The sequence below is a fragment of the Cryptomeria japonica genome, chromosome 4 (assembly GCF_030272615.1).
Source record: "Cryptomeria japonica chromosome 4, Sugi_1.0, whole genome shotgun sequence".
Lineage (NCBI taxonomy): Eukaryota > Viridiplantae > Streptophyta > Pinopsida > Cupressales > Cupressaceae > Cryptomeria > Cryptomeria japonica.
Window position 1 is genome coordinate 724,247,461 of NC_081408.1, and position 21,207 is coordinate 724,268,667.

At 38.0% G+C, this 21,207-nt stretch overlaps 1 protein-coding gene across 3 annotated transcripts in view; it reads left to right on the forward strand.

The window, feature by feature from the left end:
• The window catches only part of LOC131027470 (isoleucine--tRNA ligase, cytoplasmic), a 150,382-nt gene that overhangs the window by 115,195 nt on the left and 13,980 nt on the right, over positions 1 to 21,207 (forward strand). For all 3 annotated transcript variants that reach the window (XM_057957549.2, XM_057957551.2, XM_057957550.2), the window contains exons 23-27: positions 17 to 84; positions 1,351 to 1,473; positions 1,574 to 1,639; positions 9,867 to 9,978; positions 10,078 to 10,169. In XM_057957549.2, coding sequence (XP_057813532.1) covers positions 17 to 84; positions 1,351 to 1,473; positions 1,574 to 1,639; positions 9,867 to 9,978; positions 10,078 to 10,169 — 461 coding nt within the window. The remainder of the gene's footprint in view (positions 1 to 16; positions 85 to 1,350; positions 1,474 to 1,573; positions 1,640 to 9,866; positions 9,979 to 10,077; positions 10,170 to 21,207) is intronic.

Genomic DNA, 21,207 nt, shown 5'->3' on the forward strand with positions numbered 1-21,207 from the left:
TTTTCCCATGACACAGGTGATGTTTTGGTAGTTTTGGATTTGCGCCCTGATGAGACATTGTTCGAAGCAGGTGTTGCTCGTGAGGTATTTTGTGCTTCGTTTATGAGATTTATTTTGTCATGAATCTCTTTTAATTCCTTAAAATCCATATGGATCTATATATTTTGATGAATCAATTTGTCTGTTTTATATTTTTTAGTATGAAATATGTCTACAATGTGCATAGTATAATGGCAAATTATAAATGTATATTTCTGATTATAACAATACAGCCTGGTCATATTCTAAATTGTATATTGTATTTACTATTAAATGCCGGGTTTGGATGAAAAGATTTCTCAAGTTCTTCTGTTTAATCAGTTTGCAAGTGGACGGAGAGTTTTGACGTCCACTGTGATTTTGCAGTTTCTATCACTTACAATGATGGATTGGCCAACTCTTATGGCTTCTATTCAATGCTGTGAAATATTCCACAAGATCTAAAACCTAACAGAGCCTAAATGTTTTGAGCATTTTTTGATGTATTATTTATGCATATAAAATTATAAATCCATATCTTAATTTGTTGTGAGTTCACAAATAATTAATTTTCTTCTTTATTGTTCCTTGATTAAGATATTTTATTCTGCTTTTTGCTCTTATAATTGGTAAATTATTTCTATTCCGTAAGGCAAGTTAAATTAAATAGCTTTTTTAAGGGTTCATTATATATTTGTCTCATATTTACCCTTGTTTAAACTGGTTCCTTTAAAATTAGGTATTCTTGATGATGTTAGCATTTGATTTTGAGAGTTTTTGAGGCTCATTAATATCAATTTGTGATATTTCATTTTATTTCTTGTATGTAAGCAGTTAATCAGCAGTTTCTTAGAATATACAGCTGAATTCAGGAGTTTATTGACAGTTATCCAAATTGGAAAATGGAAAATTTTAGTTGATATGTAATTAATTGTTTGAATCTTCATTTTAATCAATTATTCTGCTGGAGGAATAACATGTCATGAAATTTGTTAAGGTTTTATTTTTAAATCTCTAATATTTCAGTTTTTGAGATGGCAATATATGACTTCTTGCATTATAAATGTGCATTTACTAATGTAAATCAATAATTTTTAGTTAATAGTTTAGCTGTTCATGCAATTCATATTCGGGATTAAGTATCTTTTTGTGGAACATGTTCATTAAAGAAACATCTTACCGTTGAAGGCTCTGTTAAGAAGAGCCTATTATTGGTTTTTGATTATTTGATTATTGGTGTACAATTTTTTGTTGCAATCTGTATAATACTGATCTTTGCGCCTAGCAGATTACAGTTTCTAGTTCAATAATTTATTTCTTTGTTTTTGGCAGATTGTCAATCGTATTCAAAAGCTTCGAAAGAAAGCTGGTTTAGAACCAACTGACACTGTGGAAGTGTATATCAAACCATCTGAAGAGGACGAGACTGTATTGACGCAAGTGGTAGAGTCACAGGTATGTATGATCTAGAGGAGACCAGTTCTTATGGTCCATGAGACACATTTATACAGAAGTTGGTTTAGTAGAGCTGAGAATTGACAAATTTATTTGGCAGGCTGCCTACATTCGGGATGCTGTTGGCTCACCATTGCTTCCATCTCATCTTTGCCCATCACATGCGGTCAGTAAATTGTTTCCCTCAAAAGGATTTTCCTTTGTTACTTAAGTACAAATCTCACGATCATCGCAAGTAATTGCAACATTCCACATTTCCTTGAAGTTCTCCAAAATTTTGAAAGATTTTGAGAAAGTGTTATTTGGGTTCATCTCTACACTTGATAGACTGATTTTTTTTAGTTTAGTGTTAGTTAATTCATTTTTTATTTTTTCTTAGCTGTACTTTGACTCCGTATTTTTTCATTGGTTTACTTGGCCAGTTAACTAGTTAAGCCTAATGTTTGAGGTTCACCTCATCAAATATAATGCTACTTCATATTGCTTTTTGCTCTTGTGTCAAAAATACAAAAGGAAAGAGTTAGACCATCATTTGTGAAGTAAGTCATGTAATTTTAGTTTGCCTGTATGTCATCCAATGCTTTGTTGTTTGCATGATGTTAACATGTTATAAGGAGTACTTTTTATTTAATAATTTTAATTACTAAATGTAAAAATCACAACTAATAACTTTAAACTTCAAAGTAAACAAATGGTACTCTAATGTCCAATGCACTCACTATCTGTGATAAAAATACAACACAAATTGAAAAAAATGTTTAAAAAAAGTTCAAGTTAAAGCATGGTTGGGCTATAGGAGATGGCTAGCCATCCTCAGGACAATTGGAATGTCCCTGATTTTTGGGGCTGATAGGGAACATGGGGAGGGATGTCGGATGTTTCCAAAACATCTTGGAGTCCTTGAATTGTTTCCTCTTATCAGATGATGCTAAAAACACGGGGGATGTATCCCTCAGGAGCACTGATATCTACCCTACATTATTAAGAAGTAGAATGATTATTTAGCATGCTAAGCAGATTGCATGCTTGCCAAATTGAATTTTTTTAATGATAATTACCATGCCTAATGTGAGGATTGAGAGTAGATGTCCTTGATAGCTAAGAACAAATTTGTTGACAATGTCTACCACCCTTTTATCACAAAAACACACCCTTTAATTGGCCAAACACTAACTAGGAGCTCTTAGGCTTTTGTTGGGAAATCCTTTATCCATTTATTTTTTGCAAAGTGTTAGTAGATGCTCTAAGGTTCATGCCATGGGTAGCTGCCCAATATGCAACTAAATTGTCACTCCTAATATGTGATAAGGAAACTCCTATGAATTAATTGAGATTGATGGTTTAAAGGACACATACATGATCCAAAGTTCCATGTCTTGATACCATCCACCACTACCTTAGAGTCCCCTTCCACCTTAGATTCTTGTCATTATGCTCCAAGGCCAGCTTAAGTCCCCATAGCAATTCTCAGACCTTAGCCATGTTTGTTTCCATCCCAAAGTAAAACGATGTGATAAGAAGTGTTTGCCCTACATTGTTTCCAAGCAAAACTTTTAAAAACAATTTCCAGAATTAAACCAAATGAAACTTAAAAGAAACAACTAGCGAACATGAACACAGATTTCTCGTGGAAAACCCTTCCAGGCAGAAAACCACGGCATCAATAAGCTTTCGTTAACTCAATGGGCAACAACTCAATGGGCACCAACCCAGATTACAAAGCAACAGATCTCTGACAGCACCTAGTCTTGAAGAAGCTTAACAAACAGTGATAAAGGACCTACTCCATAAAAAAAAAAGAGGCACTAACCTCTGAATATCTGATTTTTGATATATTTCTGATCTTTAGTTCATTATGCTTCCTTCCATCTTACTCAATACTGCAACAAATTCCACTACAGAGATGCTTTGAACATACAAACTCTGCTAAAGATAATCGTGCCTGTATGAACATCAATGCACTCCACTAATAACCAAGAACCAGCTCTATAACCATTCCCAATCTCTTAAAAACTATCAAACCAGCAGCACCTTAAAACAATATAAAAGCAATCATCTTATTCGCACCAGAAAGAATTTTTTCACACATGAAAAAGACTCCTCAAAAATACAGTTGCTCTTCTTGACCAGAGATACGACACCTCCAGTAAAAAATGTTTTTTGAGAGAATAAAAAAACTCTCCAAATTTTTTTAAATCTCTGCAGTGCTTCACACTCAAATACACTGGACAGCACAATATTAAAGAGAATCTATTTTTATGACCACCATCACACCTATCTCAGAATAAAATTCTGTTTTTTAAAAAATCTCATTTTCAAAAACATTATCAAGAAAGCATGATCTCTGCGCATATAAAAAATATGCATGATATATATTCAAAGTTGAGCCTTTTAGTGGTGTCTTTAAACCCGTCCCACTTCCATTCAAAAACATCAACTCTATTCTGCAAAAAAACGAAAGCTGTTTTTTAATTCTCAACACCACCACGATTTCAATCTCAAAACATATATGCGTCCAGCCCTTTTTTTAACACTCCAAGACATGTTTTCTGAGTACATTATATCTATTAATTTCTCTGGACATACACCATGGTTATATCCATCGCAATAGTTTAAAAAAAATGTTAAAGAAAGATGCGAACCATCTTCAGAAACCACTTAACAAAACACGACATCATGTCCATGATGTTGACCTCCAGCATAAGCAGAGAAGGCAGGAATTTATTGTATTGATTTCCAAAAATGAATAAGGTAAAAAAGGCAACCTTCGATATAGATATGTGCCCATTCACACCATCACATTCACTGACCAGAAAACGGCGTAGTCGGACTTAAATTCTTCAAAAAAATAAATGGTTACTTTAAACCCAAACCGTTACACTAAGTTGAAGCCATCGAACCCAAAGTGGAAAAAGAAACATAAATACGATTCCACACCACTTAGGATATTTGATGCAAATTATAAACTTAGCCACTAAGGTTTTTAGAAAGAACTTGTTCCCTTTGAAAGGTGAAAGCTGGCATGGCAAGAATCTGAAGTAGTAGCTGACAAAGCTGACAAGTAGGCACTCACACAGCTTGTTCAATCAACACCCAAGCATACAAGCACCTCAAGCAGGTAACCAAGCTGCTCAAACTGCTCAACCAGGCACACAGGTAGCTAAACCAAAATTCACAAACAGCAACTTAGCACACTCAACAAGCCGTCATCAATGACAAATATTCCAACATTAAGGGCTATACCAGAGACCTCCATGATAAACAAAAGGGGTAGAGCAGATCACCCTATCTAATACCTTTGGGGAAGTATTTTGCAGGCACCCTATTGATCGAGATGAATTAAGTGGTTGTTGAGATACAATTGTAAGACACATTGCAACTATCCTCGCTAATTCAAAATTGTTCCAGAGTTTGGATGGGATATTTCAAGCAAACCCTATAATAGGATTTATTCATGTCTGGTTTCAACAACATTTCATCCTTCTTCCTATGTTAGATAGAGCTTATGGTTTCATGAGCTATAATTATGCATTCAGAACTAGGCCTCCTTCCAAAAACCCATTTTGCTTCTTCGAGATAACTCTTTCCTACATTTCTTGAGCTTGAGAGCCATTGCCTTTGTCATTGTTTTATATGTGACTTTACACAAGTAATGGGCTTAGATTGGTCAAAATTCTTGGGGTTGTGAACCTTTGGGAGTAGGGCAAGGAAATTGGCATTCTGTTCCTTCAAGACCACTTTTCTCATTCGAAACTCCACCACCCTCCAAACATCAATATCGACAATGTTCCAAAACCTTTGGAAGAATTTTGTAATGCATCCATTTGGCCTTGGAGCCTTCCTAGGCCCAAGAGAAAAGTTGGGTGCTCTAATTTCTTCTAAGGAGAATGGTTTTAAGAGTTCTTTAATATATTCTTCACTTACTAATCTTGGGATATTGTCTAAGAGACACCTTGTAGGCTTGTAGCCTACATATCCTCCACTAGGGGTTGCTCCTAACAATTCCTTACAAAACTCGTACTCCCTTTGAGTGAATGGCATCAATATCAATGATTTCATTGCTTGAGGAAGGATAATCCTCCTAATTTTGTTTGCATTCCTTTTAATGTTAAAAGAGAGGTAAAAGTACTTTGTGTTCCAATTACGTTTTAACCACCTTGTGCGAGATTTTCTACATCCAAAAAGATTCCTCCATTTTGAGGATGAAATGAAGGGATTCTAAACAACCATTTCCTTCTCCCTAGACAACAAAGAGGGATTACTTTGTGCAATGTCTCTCTCTAAGTCTTTCAAATCACCTTCCATGCCTCTCTTTTCAATGAAGATCCCCCATAACTATTTGATCCCATTGCCCTGGCTTCTCTTTGATTGTGTTGAGCCTTTTTTGTAATGTGAATCTCCTGCAAGCTTTGCATTCCTCTTTCCACCAAATCGTCAGATTAAGCTCAAAGTCTGGATTTTCAGATCCCTTCTCATTTTGGACCAAATGGGCGAATGTTCTGAACCTGCTCCAAGGAGGACTTTGGTTGACATTGAAATATTTTCCATTGCCTAATTCAAGTTAATAAGGAATTTTTTAAACAAGATTTGATATTAGCCCCCTCTTCCCTCCAACTAAACTATATGAACCAACTTTACTTAGGTTTCAAATCTGAAAGAGAAAGTTGAGTGCATAGTGCCTTGAATGTTTCCAGGGTTGAGGCAGAAGAAAGTTGCATCCAATTTTGTCCTTTGAGCTGTGGATAATGTTAAAATTCCCACCGACAATCCAATTATGGTTAGGATAGCTTGTTTGGAAATCTTTTAGTTCTCCCCATACATTTGCCTTGTCCTTTTCCAAATTTGAACCATATATGTTCAAAATGATATCCTTGAAACTAGATTGAATCCCTAAAATTAAGACATCAATGATTTTTTAGAGGACTCAACCTCTTTGCTTGAGTATTTCCAATTATCCTAGACTAGAAAAATCCCTCCCATGGCTCCTATTGAATCAACCTACACCTAAACCTCTTTTAAACCAAAACCTTCTGAAAATGTCTCAAGCACCGGCCTTCCAGCCTTGCTAATTTTGGTTTTTTGTAGCAGCATTACATTCAAATTGTACTCCTTGAGTAGCCATTTTACTAGATGCCATTTATCAAAGGAATTCAATGCTCCGATGTTCTGATTTAAAATCCTAATATCTTCTTTGGAGGGAGGTGCTCATCTCTGTTGGGACAAAATTTAATGATAGAGGCTTCGGTTCCTTTCTCCACTTCTTCAATGGTTTCCACCGTTGCTTTGCTAGCCGTTGTCCTTTCTCCTTGTTGCACCATTTCTATGTTAGTAGTGGAGGTTGGACCTTTAACACAATGCTACTTTCCTTTCCTTTGTGTGATGTTCCAATATTTAATCCCTGCATTACCCTCAAAAGTGTCTTTAACACATTCTTCCTCATCCCCCACCATATCTCCATCCATTTAGGGATTGGGGGCGTCCTGGCCATCAATTGTTCCCCAATGATTTTCCCAGGTTTTGGAGGATCCTCTATCCTGAGAAACATACAGGATATAGGATTCCGTCTTATCCATCTTCACCCCTCCACCCTTTGAAGGTGCAATCCTGCCAAAATGTGAACTCAAAATTTCTTTCTGGTCTTTTTTATTTCATATCTTCATTTCACGGGCTGTTAAGTCTGACCAAATTTTCCCAGTCTCAGCGCAATGCCTTACTAGATGCCCCACTTTCCAGCAAGAGAAACATCTAATCAGTAAGTGTTCATAATACAATTCTTGACTTTAGATTCACAATGAGGAACTAAGCTTGATGGCTTGCTTGATAAGAAAGCTCAGAATAATAATTCATTCTAGAATAGGTGGCAAGCTCCTTTCCCTTTGTTGAACTTGAGCATTGTAGTTACTCTACCAATGCATTCTTGATTTCTTTGAAAACACCCTCCATCCAAAGCTTTTAGGGTAGCTTTTGCATTTCTCTATTCCTAGGTTGAAACTCAACGACCATGCTTGCATATATAATACAACAGTTTCTATAAACAGTGGGCCTCTCTTTAGTAGTTTATCTTTGTCTTTTTGGCTTCCATAGGTTGAAATATTATCTGCGAAAAACCTAGGGCTAGAAAACTAATTTTAGGGCATATACAATCTGGCAAAAACTGCTCCATCCAATTCTCGATTCTATCAATTGAAAGCCAAATCTCAATGAATTTGGCAGTAATCATGGTATTTTTTGAGAGTTTCAACCAATTGTCTAGAATTTTAATTGTTGAAATCTCCTTGTCTACCCTAATATTCACATTGAAAACTGAAATTCTGTATGGATTTGTTCTTGCCTCTACCTCTGAATTGTCTAAGTTTCACCTGTCTGTATCGAGCTTCTGCCAAGGTCTTGGTTGCCTCTAGATTCAAGGGGTTTTCCTGGTTCCTTGCATCTATTCATATTTCTTGCCTTTGATTCAGTTCACCAATTATTGATCTTCCCTTGTCCCTTTTGTACTTCCACCTGCTTCCATTCACCATTCACTCCTTATTTTTGTAAACACCTTGCATTTGACATGAAATAAAAAAAGCAGTTTTTTTTTCATTTTTTAATCATTTTTATAGATTCATATGATTTTTAAAGGATCTTTTCTCATTTAAACCTAGGTATTTGAAATTCATTAAATTTATTGCCACGTTGTATCAATGACCTTCAAGTATTACTATTGCCAATGTTGCAAAACTTGCCGAGTACTCACAAGCCAATACCCTAAGTGAGTTACTCGCACAATAACTCACCAACGAGTCTTTGAAAACTTGCATTGATTTTTTTCCTATAAAACTCGCAAGAAAATGCAAAAAATTGTGAGTTTTGTGTTAAAAACTTGTCCAAATTCATATGATTTATTTATTTTCTTGCCTGCAGTTAAAAAACCATAATTTTCACCAATGGTGAAAGTGGCCCCAAAACTCCTACAAGGGGTGCTGCCCTTTGAACCCATTGACCCTCACAATGGGCGCTACCCCTTGGCACTGCTGGGGGTGTTGCCCCAAAAACCCCATGAGGGGCACTACCCCTCAAGCTCATTGGGGCCTCTCCACTCTCAAACCCCCATTAGTTATTGGAATTTTTCAAATAAGAAATTTGATTACATCGAGGGGGTGATAAGGAATTCGGATATAACTCCTGAGTGTGCTAACTCAGACATTATTATTGCACAACTTGTCAAAAATCTCTTTAGATGAGGCAACTTCTACATATGACATGGCTAGTGGAAGTGGCATGCAACTCATTTAGAGGTTGAACTTGTTTTCTTGTCTATGATATGTATTAAACTCTAATTTTGATTTATATATGATGGAAATTAGTAATAAGCTTAATACATATAGTAATATGTGTGCTTTTTTAAGATTATTTTTCAAAAATTGTGTTTAAAATGTTTTATAAAATTTTCCAGTTGTTGCCAAGTTTTTCCCCGAGTTTTTGTGAGTTTTGAGTTTTAAACTTTTTTGGACATGCTAAAGTATTGCCAAGTCCAAGTTTTTTAACTATGACCATATCATTAGGGAACTTTTGCAAATAAAGCTGAATCATTTTCTCTGTCCAAAATGTTGCTGTGTGTTATTGTATAAAACAAATTTTAAGCCCCTGTAATTGAACCACTTGTACCATATGGTCCATATTTACATGGTGTCATGCATTCTGCTTTAAAGCAGATGCCCTTGTGCACTATCATGTGTCATGTAAGTGTGTGAGTCTAGGAGACACGGACAAATTTGAAAAATTAAAAGAAATTGCTGTAAATATTGAATTATATATAAAAATGAGGTTGTTGCCACTTACATTTTATTTGATGTGTGGTGGTGTCTTTTGCATCTCTGTTTGTGCTCTGGAGGTATCAAAGCTAACCTCTACTCGTAACGACCTTATCTGTCTTGTTATGATGTCTTCTTTGAACCCACAAACCTTTGTTTTGAAGGTAACTTGAACTAATATAAGAAGATACAGGAACTTGTGGCCAAACGAGGTTAATTGAACTCACAAGTACATCCAGTTACACTTGAAAAGTACTAGGGTAAAAATGAATCCAAAGAATTAAAGGGTTAAAGTCAAATTTTTGTTATTCCCCAGCTTTAGTAAAAATGCACCTGAATGGAACCTCAAATATTTGTGGAAGTAAACTGTTACTTTTATTGTTCATGAACTGATTATCCCTATCATTGTTAATAAGCTCCAGGTTCTATGTTATTTTCATTTGCTAGTGGTAAGCACTAGTCCTCTAATGGGAGTTGTGTATTTTGTAGCAGGTGCTTATTGCTCATTTCCATGCAATATATTTGTGAAATAAGCTTTTGCATTGCCAAAGTTTATTTTCAAAAACCAGTTGTTAAATTTGTTTGCTACTCTAATTGCAGGTAATCCTAGCATCAGAGAAATTTACTGGTATTAGTGGGATGTCATTCACAATCAACCTAGCAAGGCCAGCTTTAAGATTCATAAACAATGCGTTAGGTGCATTGTGCTCAGGCATGTATTTAAATTCATTCTATGATATGAAGCAGATAGCAGGATTTGATTGGTTATTAACTGTTGTTTTTCTGTCTTCTTTATATGATTAAAATCCAGCCAATGAGAAGCATGTGGAAGATGTCCAAGTATATTTGCTATCTAGGGACTACTCAAATCTAAAGGCCGAATTTCTCTCAGCAAATGGAAAGGTACATACATCCTTTCTGCTCGCTGCATTAATTTTTCTCTGTATGCATGCATGGCTGTAGATGTTTTTCTTTAGTATTTTGTTGAAAAGCCGAAGTTAGTCCATTTAGAAAACATATGTCTATAAATGCATTTTCTCCTATAGCACATTCGTTATTGCTATCAGTGTAGATATATTAGCTTTATTGAACAAGCTGTATCTTTTACACTGCAGAATGGCTTATTATATAATCAAGAGGATCGACAATACTTCCTACATTTTAGAAAAACTCTATAATAACCTTCATCGTAAGTAAAACTATGTTGCATGTTATATCCCTCCCCACCTCTCCCCCCTCAATGACTAAAAGCTTATCCCTAAACTTGACACAGTATTCTTACCAAGTGGTTTAGTCTTATGTCATCAATCTCCTCTGTTATGGGACAATAATAAAGACAATTACCTTCATTACCAACCAACTAGCAAATGTCATTGTGATGAATTTTAGTATGTCATTATACTTGGCTCTTCACCATCTTAAGAACAGTCTGGCTGTAGATTTTTTTTTTTGACAATGTTTGGTCAAGTTGAAGATCAATATCCTTTGTAACTAGATTGCCTTACACCTTGTACTAATAGTTGCCTTGTATTTTACCTCAGTGAAAGATATTACACTTGAACTGAGAGTGAACACAAAACCTGTCATAGACTTTCCTTGTATTAGCTAATCCATCTCAATTGAAATCAGTATATCCAGCTAGTATGAAGTCAACAAAATTCTAATATGGAATGCCAAACTCAAGGGGTTTTCTGACATATTTAACAACTCGTTTTGCAGCTTGTCCACGAGGGGGCTGACTTGCTAAGTTGGACGAAAACCCCACTCTTAATGCTAGTGAGTGCCATTCACTGATGTCCAGGCTTTTGGCGTAGTGGTTGCCTTGCTTGGTATAAGAGCCAAGGTCTTGAGGTCAAGCCCTACGGAGTGTGGTGGGCTGTGTTGTCCCAGCCTAAATGTTGCGGTTGCGGATTCCCGTTGGGCGCATACCCAGGGCTGGGACCCACCCACAATTAGGCAGCCATATGTCCACGAGGGGGCTGACCTGCTGAGTGGGACGAAAACCCCACTCCTAATGCTAGTGGGCGCCATTTACCTCAAGTCCGGGCTTTTGGCGTAGTGTTTGCCTTGCTCTATGATGACCCCAATTTGAGGAGAAGCCCATCGGGCCCAAGCGGTGCTCTCCATCACCCATTTCCCCTTTTGCCTTTATCGATTTTTAAAAAATTGTAAATTTTAAACAAATGAAACTGTTTAAATTTACTATGTCAGATTTGGACTGACTTTATCTTCTTGTTTAGGTTGTTTAATAAGTTTGTTTTTATTTTTACTCCTTAGCCCACATAAGGTCAGCTATCTCAACACTACGCAAGAACCTATTTAAAGGTGCGATTGAAGGTTAACAAGCATGCTTGAAATTGGGAATTGCCTTTGTGCGCACATGGGCTGATGGAGATGAAACCCTTGCAGCCAGAATAAGGTAGGACAATCTGGTGCGCTTATTCACCTGTCTTGAGCATCCTATAATCCAGATTTGCGAGCTATATTATTGTGTTGTTCATTTTCAGATCTGACGAAAGGGCAGAAAGAGCAGTTACTGGTAGTGGAAGCAAGATATCAGATTGAAGGACATAAAAGTAGGAAGCAGATATAAGGCAACAAGGTTTTGACCAATAGGGGAAGCACAAGATAGACTTTGCTTTGTCTTCGACAGGCAAAGTCCATCTATTAGCACCGGAGCAGCAGTGTGATCATTTGGTTATCAAAGGTATCGAGCATAACCAAGAGTTGGCAGGGTTAGTATGGTTCTTGGCGCATATCAACTAGTATGTTAATACTCCCAGTTGTTATTGATTGCATAATAACTGTGAGGAAAGGTTCGGGTGTTGCATCCTAACCTAGCTATAAATGACTGGTAACTTGAAACTAAACTATTCATTCTGGAAAATTATTTAAGTTATCTATGGTGTTCCCTGGGCATGTGTATTGTGAATATTCTGATCTCTGCGTGATGGTAAATCAGTAATTCGATCTTAGTAGTTTTACAAATCTGCCTGCATAACTGGTTAAGTTTTAAAAACGAAATTGAATTGCATATTTCAGCGACATCAGAGCCTTTGGTCTTGCCAGCCTGGGGAAGTTGAATGAGTGGGAAGGAGATCTGGTGTCAGAAGCGTGAGAAAAAGAAAGGGTCCTCCATGGGGGATAGAGAAGGCATCGTAGAAGCTTTCTTGAAGAGGTATGAAGAATTACATGTTAACATTTCAGAAACCATGAGAGAAATGGTGCAATTATTGAGAGGGCTCAACCAGTGTCAAGATGATGATAAGTTTGCAAATGATAGAGATGAGGATAGCAACTCTGATGAGGAGAGATCTACTGCAGAAGGAGGAAGAGCTTCAATGAATACTAGGTCATTTAAGGCTAAGTTCTTGTCTAAAGAAGATATAGGCCAAGTTCAGGTTGACCAAGTTAATGAAATAGATCGCCTTCATGCAGAATATAACGCCTTGAGCAAAGCAGTAAAAAATAATACGACTTTCACTGAATACTGTGGTCTGAAATTAAAAGGTGGACAAAGGAGGAAAGGGTATGATGAGAGGAAGGATATCCAACACCGTTTAGGGAAGATCACCATTCCCAATTTTGATGGGACAAATAATAAAACAGCAAGGTCATGGTTACAAAAACTGGATACATATTTTTCTTTGAATCCAATGCTAGAAGAGGAGGCTATCAAATTCACTACCTTGCATTTGGAAGGAGTAGCTCATGAGTGGTGGTATTATGGGATAGTAACTCAAGTTATGACTCTCCACTATAGAGGAGTTCAATCAAAGGCTGATTGAGAGATTTGATAGGACAGACCCAGAAGTACACTTAAGAGATCTAGCACAACTAAAACAAGAAGGCAAGGTGGAGGATTATGCAGCTGAGTTTCAAAAACTTGCTGTCATGGTACCTGATGTGACAGAAAAGAGACTTATAGTGCTCTTTATTGAAGGATTAGATGATCCTCTCAAAGGGTTACTCAAAGCTCTTAGAAGATTTAGTTGCAAGGGAAAGTTTTAGTAATAAGAAGACAGCTCATCTATGCTGCCCAAAAGGCCTATCTAAATAAATGCAATGTCTCCTAGGATACCTACAGCAAAGACCAAGCAAATGGATGTCACTAGGAATGAAGAAAGGAGGAGCAAGTTATGTTCATCATGTCTAGAACCTTGGCAGCAAAGACACCGATGATTAGGAAAAGGGCAAATACATTACATTGAGGTTATCTTCAATGAAGACATAGAAAGTAGTGAAGGTGAATTTGAAACAGAAGATGTAGAGTTCCCACACCATGGAGAAGGGCCTTCAGAAGATACTCTTGCAGCACTCAGGGAGAACCACGCTATAATGCTTTCCACCTAAGGGGAGTCTTAAAGGGACAAAAGGTAACCATTCTCATTGATAGTGGAGCCACTTATAATTATGTTGGAGTGGTGGAGAGACTTGGATTGAACACAAAAGCAATTGAAGGGTTTGATGTGAAGGTAGCTATTGGGACAATCCTCTCATGTACTAGGAAGGTACCCCAAATGGAGTTGGCAATTGGAGAGTGCAAATTGAACGATGATTTTTATCTGATCAATGTGTATATGGAAATAGTATTGGGATGTGTTGTGACCATTTCACACATCGCCCCATTAGAATGGGGACCCCCTCTTTTTCTTAGGGTTTTGCTTTCCCTTAGTTAGGTTTTCTTTCTGCTTGCTAGGTTTGGAGTGAGTGAGTGGTCGCCTCGGCTGGATAGATTAGGGTTTCTCTCTGAGAGCTCGTCTTAGGGTTTCTTTCAAGCTGAGTCTAGCCTGGTTTTGGGAGGTCAGATTTTATCTATCTTGAACCCTAGGTTTGCCTTAGTGGAGCTTTTCCTTTCAGGAGAATGAAGATGTATAGATTGAGTGAAAGAGATGGTAGGTCTCAGGTCAGGGTAGGTCTGGAATGATGGTTTTCTTGTCAGAGTCTTGTTTTCCTCCAGGTCAGAGTCGATTAAGCGAAGTTAGTGCTCAGGAAGAGATGGAAGTGGTGATTTCAAAAATGGATGAACAAATGCACCAGATGATGATTGAAGGAGTTTTGAAAGGATATCCAAGGTTTGAAGTATCAGAATAATGGAAGTTATCCTGGAAGAGGAAATTAACTCCTGACCCTTCCAAAGGGTCCAGAGCGAAATCCTCACCTGACCCCCAATTTTGGCCTAAGGCATGCGGAATGAAGTTTTGAGTCAAGTGGACGGCAAGTAGACATGATGGTACTATGGAGAGATGAAGTTGATCAAGTCTGGATTGAGAAGGAGTGGAATTGAGTGTGAAATCAACCTAAAATAGGGATTTCGCTCCTGACCCTTCCAAAGGGTCTAGAGCAAAATTCCAAGAAGGGACCCTTTTTCTCCTCGTTTTCACTAAAAGTCTTGTTCCTTAGGCATGTGGTGAAGGTTTTTTATTTGTTCTTGCCTAAGAGGTGATCAAAAGCATTAAAAGTTGAGGATTTGGACCTAAGGCATGGATTTTCATTCCTGACCCTTCCAAAGGGTCCAGAGCGAAATCCAAATTTTCTCCACTTTGCTCCAAGATATGACCAAGGTTGTTGACTTTTGAGGCGTAATTGAGAAAATTGATACATGTTTGCCTAGGAGAAGAGTTTTTAGACTTTGGGATGATGAAAGCCACAGCCTGGGAAGAGAATTTCGCTCCTGACCCTTCCAAAGGGTCCAGAGCGAAATCCTCCATTTAGTGTTCTCTTGGCCTTAAAAACCTAGTTTGACCTTGCCTAGACCCAATTGGATGATGGATTGTCTTGATTGCGGTGGAAGGAAGTTGAATTGATCAAGTTTGAGCGAAAATGAGGTGAACCTAGGTGAGAAACTAGCTAAGAATAGGGAATTCGCTCTTGACCCTTCCAAAGGGTCCAGAGCAAAAATCCCCTTAAACCTCAATTTCTCACTTGTCAAGGCTAGGTTCATAGCTTCTAAGGCATGTATGGAAGTGTTTGACTTGTTCTAGCCTTAGGGAGCAACTTGAGGTGGAGGAAATGAAGGATTTTAGCCAAAAAGATGAAATTTCGCTCCCGACCCTTCCAAAGGGTCTAGAGTGAAATTCTTGAAAACACTCATTTCTCCCTTGGCCAAAGTCAGGATCTTGGTGGAGATGCAAGAGGAAGGATCTATGTTTGCCTCCCAAAGAGGATTGGAGTTGGAAAGGTCAAGAATCAAGCTCAAAACATGATTTTCGCTCCTGACCCTTCCAAAGGGTCCAAAGCGAAAATCCTTATATCTCTTGTTTGCTTCCTTGTTTTGGCTAGGCGTTGGCATGATGGAAGAGGATGTTGTATGCTCTTGCCTTGAGAGGGAGTGGGATGCTTTGAAAGATCAAGATTTTAGCCCAAAAGAGAATTTCACTCTTGACCCTTCCAAAGGGTCCAGAGCGAAATTCACTATAAACCTCATTTGCTACTTTGTTTGGGCATCAATTCTTGTTCCTTAGGTGGAAAATGATCTATGTTTGCCTCCAAAGAAGATTGAAGTAGGAAAAATGAGCAATCAAAGCCTAAATCAAGATTTTAGCTCCTGACCCTTCCAAAGGGTCCAAAGCGAAAATCTACCTAAGACTCATTTCCTTCCTTATTTGACTAAATTTTGATGTCTAAGGCATGTTGAAAGGGAGAATGGACATGTTGTTGCGTTTGGGAGTGTTTGAAGGTGTTGAAGAGTGAGTGTTTTAGCCAAGAAAGCAAATTTCGCTCCTGACCCTTCCAAAGGGTCCAAAGCGAAATTCTTTGCAAACCTATATTTTTAACCTTGCTTGGGCTTAAAACCTTGTTCCTTGGGCGAAAAGAGATGAAATTTTACCTTGCAATGAAGATTGGGATTGAAAGGATGAAGAATCAAGTCTAGAAAAGGAAATTCGCTCTTGACCCTTCCAAAGGGTCCAGAACGAAATTCCCATTATCACCTAATTTGCCCATGTGAGAAGCTAAAAGGATGGATCCCTAGACTTTGTTGGACTAAAACAAGCACATGCTCACCTTCTGGAGGATTTTGGAGTGAAAAAATGGGGTAATTAAGGACTAATCAAGAAAATCGCTCTTGACCCTTCCAAAGGTTACAGGGCGAGATCCTTGAGAAAGCCTATTCTTCACCTTGTTTAGACCTTGACCAAAACAAGTTGCAAAATTATGATGATAAGAACATGAATTGATGAGAAATCAAGGTTGTGAGGATGTTGATTAATGGAGTGAATAAACCTAGGTGAGAGGTTCAAGCAAGCTTCCTTGGAATAATTTAAGCCTTCCTCATACTTTGAGCATTCTAGTGCCTATGGAGGATGTGCCTTCATCAAACCTTGATCAAACTTTAGCATCCACTAGGCTTACCTATATCCTCCCATTTAATTGCTAATTAAACCTCACTTATGAAAATAAGACAAATTCGCAAGAGCTAAGGCACTAATAAATTGATTAATTAACTCTTTCTAAGCCTTAAAAATAAAAATCAACCTTTAGGCTTTGAAATTATCTTAAAATAAAAAAATCCCCACTTTAGCGCTCAAAACATTTTTTTTTTTTTGCCTTGTAATCAAGTCGGCCAGCTTGTATAGGGGTTTTTATTTCATTTATTTACCTATTTGACAAGTCGGCCTAAAGCTAAAGTGAGGTAGGCGCCCTATATAGGAGAGGTGTTTTTTGAGATTATTTATCATTCATTCATTTTCTCTCATGCGAATTAGAGGAGCAGATTTAGAGGTGCAAAATTGAGCAAATTGAAGGGTAATTTCCAGATCTTGAAGGCTAGTTGAAGGCGAAATCCTTGCTGGGAGCTAATTGAAGGTTGAAGCCATCATCAAGAAGGACCTGGAATTCAAATCAAACACCTTTGTCCAGCAGATATCCTTTTTTTCCTTTATTCATTTTTCAAGGTTGATAGCTAAAAATTAAAAGGAAGGTATGTACAATCAGATTTTGAAGGCATGTTGAAGATTTGATTTAATTTGCTATATCAATCCTTTGTAAGGTTAAATCTTTTACAATCTGATTTAGTTCATAGATAACATCAATTTGAAAATTCATAATTCTAAGGATTTATCCCATTATTTTCAAATTATAATCTTGAAAGGTCTCAAATCTCCTATCTTAAGATACAATGCTCAAACCTAACTTAAGCATTTCTTGTAGGTATCAAATGATGACCCCCAAGGCCAGTGGATCCGCTACCCGGTAGGCTCTCATCAAGGAGGATCAGAAGAACGATGAATTGGAGACCAGGATCGTGTCCAAGTGGAGCAATATCGGAGACACCAATCTAGGAAACTTCAATGTGAAGAAGTTTCGGGAAGCGCCCTACATTGGCAAGCCATCACCTGTTGCGAAGAGGATAATTGAGAGTGGCATCATCAAGGCCGCAGGTTTCCCTCCTGCAGAAAAGTGTCACGAGTTGATGATCGAATGTGCCCGGCACTATGATTCACATTCAAGGATGATCGTAGCTGAGGATGGAACTGTCTTAACCTACCTTTCAGAGGAAGCTATAAGTGAAGCTTTTCATCTCCTGGAGCAAAGAGACATGATATACAAAAGTTTGGAAGGAGCTAAGTCTATCTACGAGGATGATCCTGATTCCTTTCTGAACTTCATCCACAAGAATTGGTTGCTCAAAAGTAGACCTCGCTTGAACAAGATTCCCAATACGCCGCACAGAATTGATTTCCAAGAAGAATTCAAGGACTTGATAACCATGCTCAATCGGGTTACTGGTGCCTCTCAAGCCTTCTTCTTCGACAAATGGATGTTCTTCTTCATACAAGTGATTGTGCAAGGAAAAGGAAAGCTCAATTGGGCTAGAATCATTAGTAATAACCTGGACGTGCAGTTGAGGAGGCTAGCCCCTACCAAGTCATTTCACATGAGTTAATATGTCATATATTCCTTAGTCAGAAGTTTTGAGTATGCAAGGCTACCACACAGAGGAGTTGTTGGAAGAGAACCCAGAGAAATAAGAGTTTGTGATTCTTATGTTCAACTACATCATCCGCCAAGGAATGATTACAGGCTAATCAATGACACCTTCACGATGTATATCACCAGGACATTGCAAGGAGGGATTCATCACCGATTGTCTCTGGAAGCGCAGGAGCTTGTGAAGAAGCATGGTGCATGGGTCATTCAGTTTCCAAAGTTAACGTACATCAGAGTTCATGGGTGCCCTTCACCTCCCTACATGTTGTCGAGATATCCTACAGACAGAATAATACTACTTGAAGTGACTAGACAATTGACAGCTTAGGCAAAAGCATCAAGGCATAAGCATGGAAATGGTATCCCTGTACCCATTCTACTAGGGAATTCAATTGAAGTGTGTCTCGATTCTCAAGCCGCGGAGGATGCAGAGAAGGAGTTGTCTTTGTATTCATTCGCATCTTTTGCTTCAAGGGGGAATTTTGACCCTCATGGTCACATAGAAGAGACAGTCGGGAAGAAGTACAAGCATGAGTTTCAAGTAGAGGACTTCTGGATGAATGTTCAGGATGATATAGAGGTGAAAAGAAAGATGCATTCCAGATTACCGTTGGATCTCATCAGGAAATGTAAAATTTATAGAGTAGCCGATCAAGCCCAGGACAGTGGTAGATATCTCCAATCTTCCTATGAGAAGGAAGATAAAGAAGTGAAGGTAGATTGGAACTAGCCAGAGCTTTCGGACCTAAGAGCTTTGATGGCTACTGTTTTAACTTGCACTCGCAGATGGGTGGACGTACAACATCAAAATTTGAAAGAGCAGAATGTATCTATGACATTCACCCTGGAAACAAGAACAGAAGAAGGAGAAGCAAGTGTGAGTGAGAATACTTCTCATTCCAAGGGATCAAAGAGAAGAGAAGGACCTGAGAAGAGAGAGCCTTCCAAGAAGAAACAAAAAGTGAATCCTGACCATCCACCGAGTACATCTTCTAGGCATGAGAAGGAAGCAAGTCAAGGAGAAGATCAGAGACAGATAGTGTATGAAATTGATGAGTCTATGGAATCCATGGTGCAAAATGATAAACAAGGTAAAGGACAGACACCTCAGCATTCATCAAGTCAATCTCTCCAAGTTGGTGCTAATGAACAACAAGAAGAAAAGAATGATGATGAAGCAATATCTCCTTTCAAGGAAGATAGACCTCTGCCTAAAGAAATACAAGTGAGGGAAAGAAAGTCTTCAATTCCAGACTGGCTAAAAGAAAGATTGACAAAGGCAGTTGTGATCGAAGAGGAAGAACAAGTGTTCGACTTGGAAAGTCTCTTAGGAAGTTCTCATGAAGAGATCGAAAAGAGGAAGGCCACCAAGATGTCAAAAGTAATTAGAGATGAAGCAGGATCCAGAATGGTACAGATAGCTACACCGGTGGTAGACAAGTATGAGGATGAGATTCTAGCAGAAGAATATGATCTAGATATAGTTGATCTTGGCCCACTTACCTTCGAGCAGGCTATGGAAGAAGCAACTGATTCAGTGAGAGCACTTAACAACAAACTCAAAGAAGAAATGGAAAATAATAAGAAGCTAGAAAGACAGGTCAGTGCTTGGAGGAATTATTTTAGCCATCTTAATCAACCTTTGAGACGACAGGATCCAACAATATCTCCTTTGCATGCACTTCCTCTTGAATCAATAAATGAGGCAGAAAGGGTAAAGAGCTTGGTCCAACTCATGAGTTCTTGGATTGATGAATCTTACAAGGAAGCCATTGAATTTGCAACAAGGATGATGAAGACAGTCCATCAGGCTATCCAAGTTCTTGAAATCATTCATAATCTATTGGTAACTGTAGATGCATTTGCTCACACTAGAGATGTCGTCATCCCAGTCTTGCAAGTGATAAGGACACCGAGACAGATTTTAGCACAAGAGAAGATAATGGATGGAGAAGCCCATAACCTTCTGTAGTGGTCAACTTTGCTCCAGATGAAGGAAGTTCTTTTCGAAGTTATCAATACCAGATGCAGCTGAGTTCAGGACACCATCCACCCTATTCAAGACAAGGTGTTTGATGTATTGTGTACAATCCTTGACAGAAGGATAGAAATCGAGACAGATGTGGATGTCCAAGAGTTGGAAGGCAGGATTAAGAGCATTTTCTGGAAGGAAGAGAACATTGTCACAGAAAGGCAGCGAGATCAGATGAATGCCACTATGTTCCTGATTGAGAAGACAAAAGAACTTGAGCTTGGATGGGAGGCAACCCTTCTCACAACTTTTGATCAAGTCCTTCACTTAGAAGAACGAATGAAGAATCTTCCTGAGATTCCCATTGTTGAGATTGAGGCGATTGCGTCCAGATTCATTGAATATGCTAGAAAAGAGCATAGAAAGGGGAACAAAGTTCTAGATGAGAAGTTGTTATAAAATGATGTGGCAACTTAATTTCTATTGGTCTATGTCTCGTTATTTGTGCCAATTCCTATTGGCTATGGATTAATAATGTTTATCTAAATGGGGACTTTTTTGTAACAAACCCTAATTAGGGTTTAGGTGTCAAAATTTCAGCCATCGATCTTCTTTTGATCCAAGTTGTTCATTGTATTTGAGAATGCTATATAAGCCCTCACTCATTTCATTTTAAAGAGTTAGAAAGTAAGAGAGAGAGAGTTAGAATTTAAAAGTTTAATATTGTCAGCAACAGAAAAATAAGTAGTGAAGAGAGAAAGTTGAACAATTGTTGTTTTATTTGGCTATGAGATCAATGAAATATTGAAGTTATGGTGTTCTATTGCAATCCTTGTGGCTATTTTCATGGTTGTTTATCTTCTTGAATCACTCTTAGTAGAGATAGCATTTAAGTTTTAAGTTTGAAGGACGAATGTTGTGCTTGATCTTTGATAAGACTCATATTCCAAACCACTAGCTCCTTACTGATTGTAAGAACGCCCTGTGTGGTCAACTGGAAACATCGAGATTGTTTAAGAGTTCAATCATTGTTGGAGG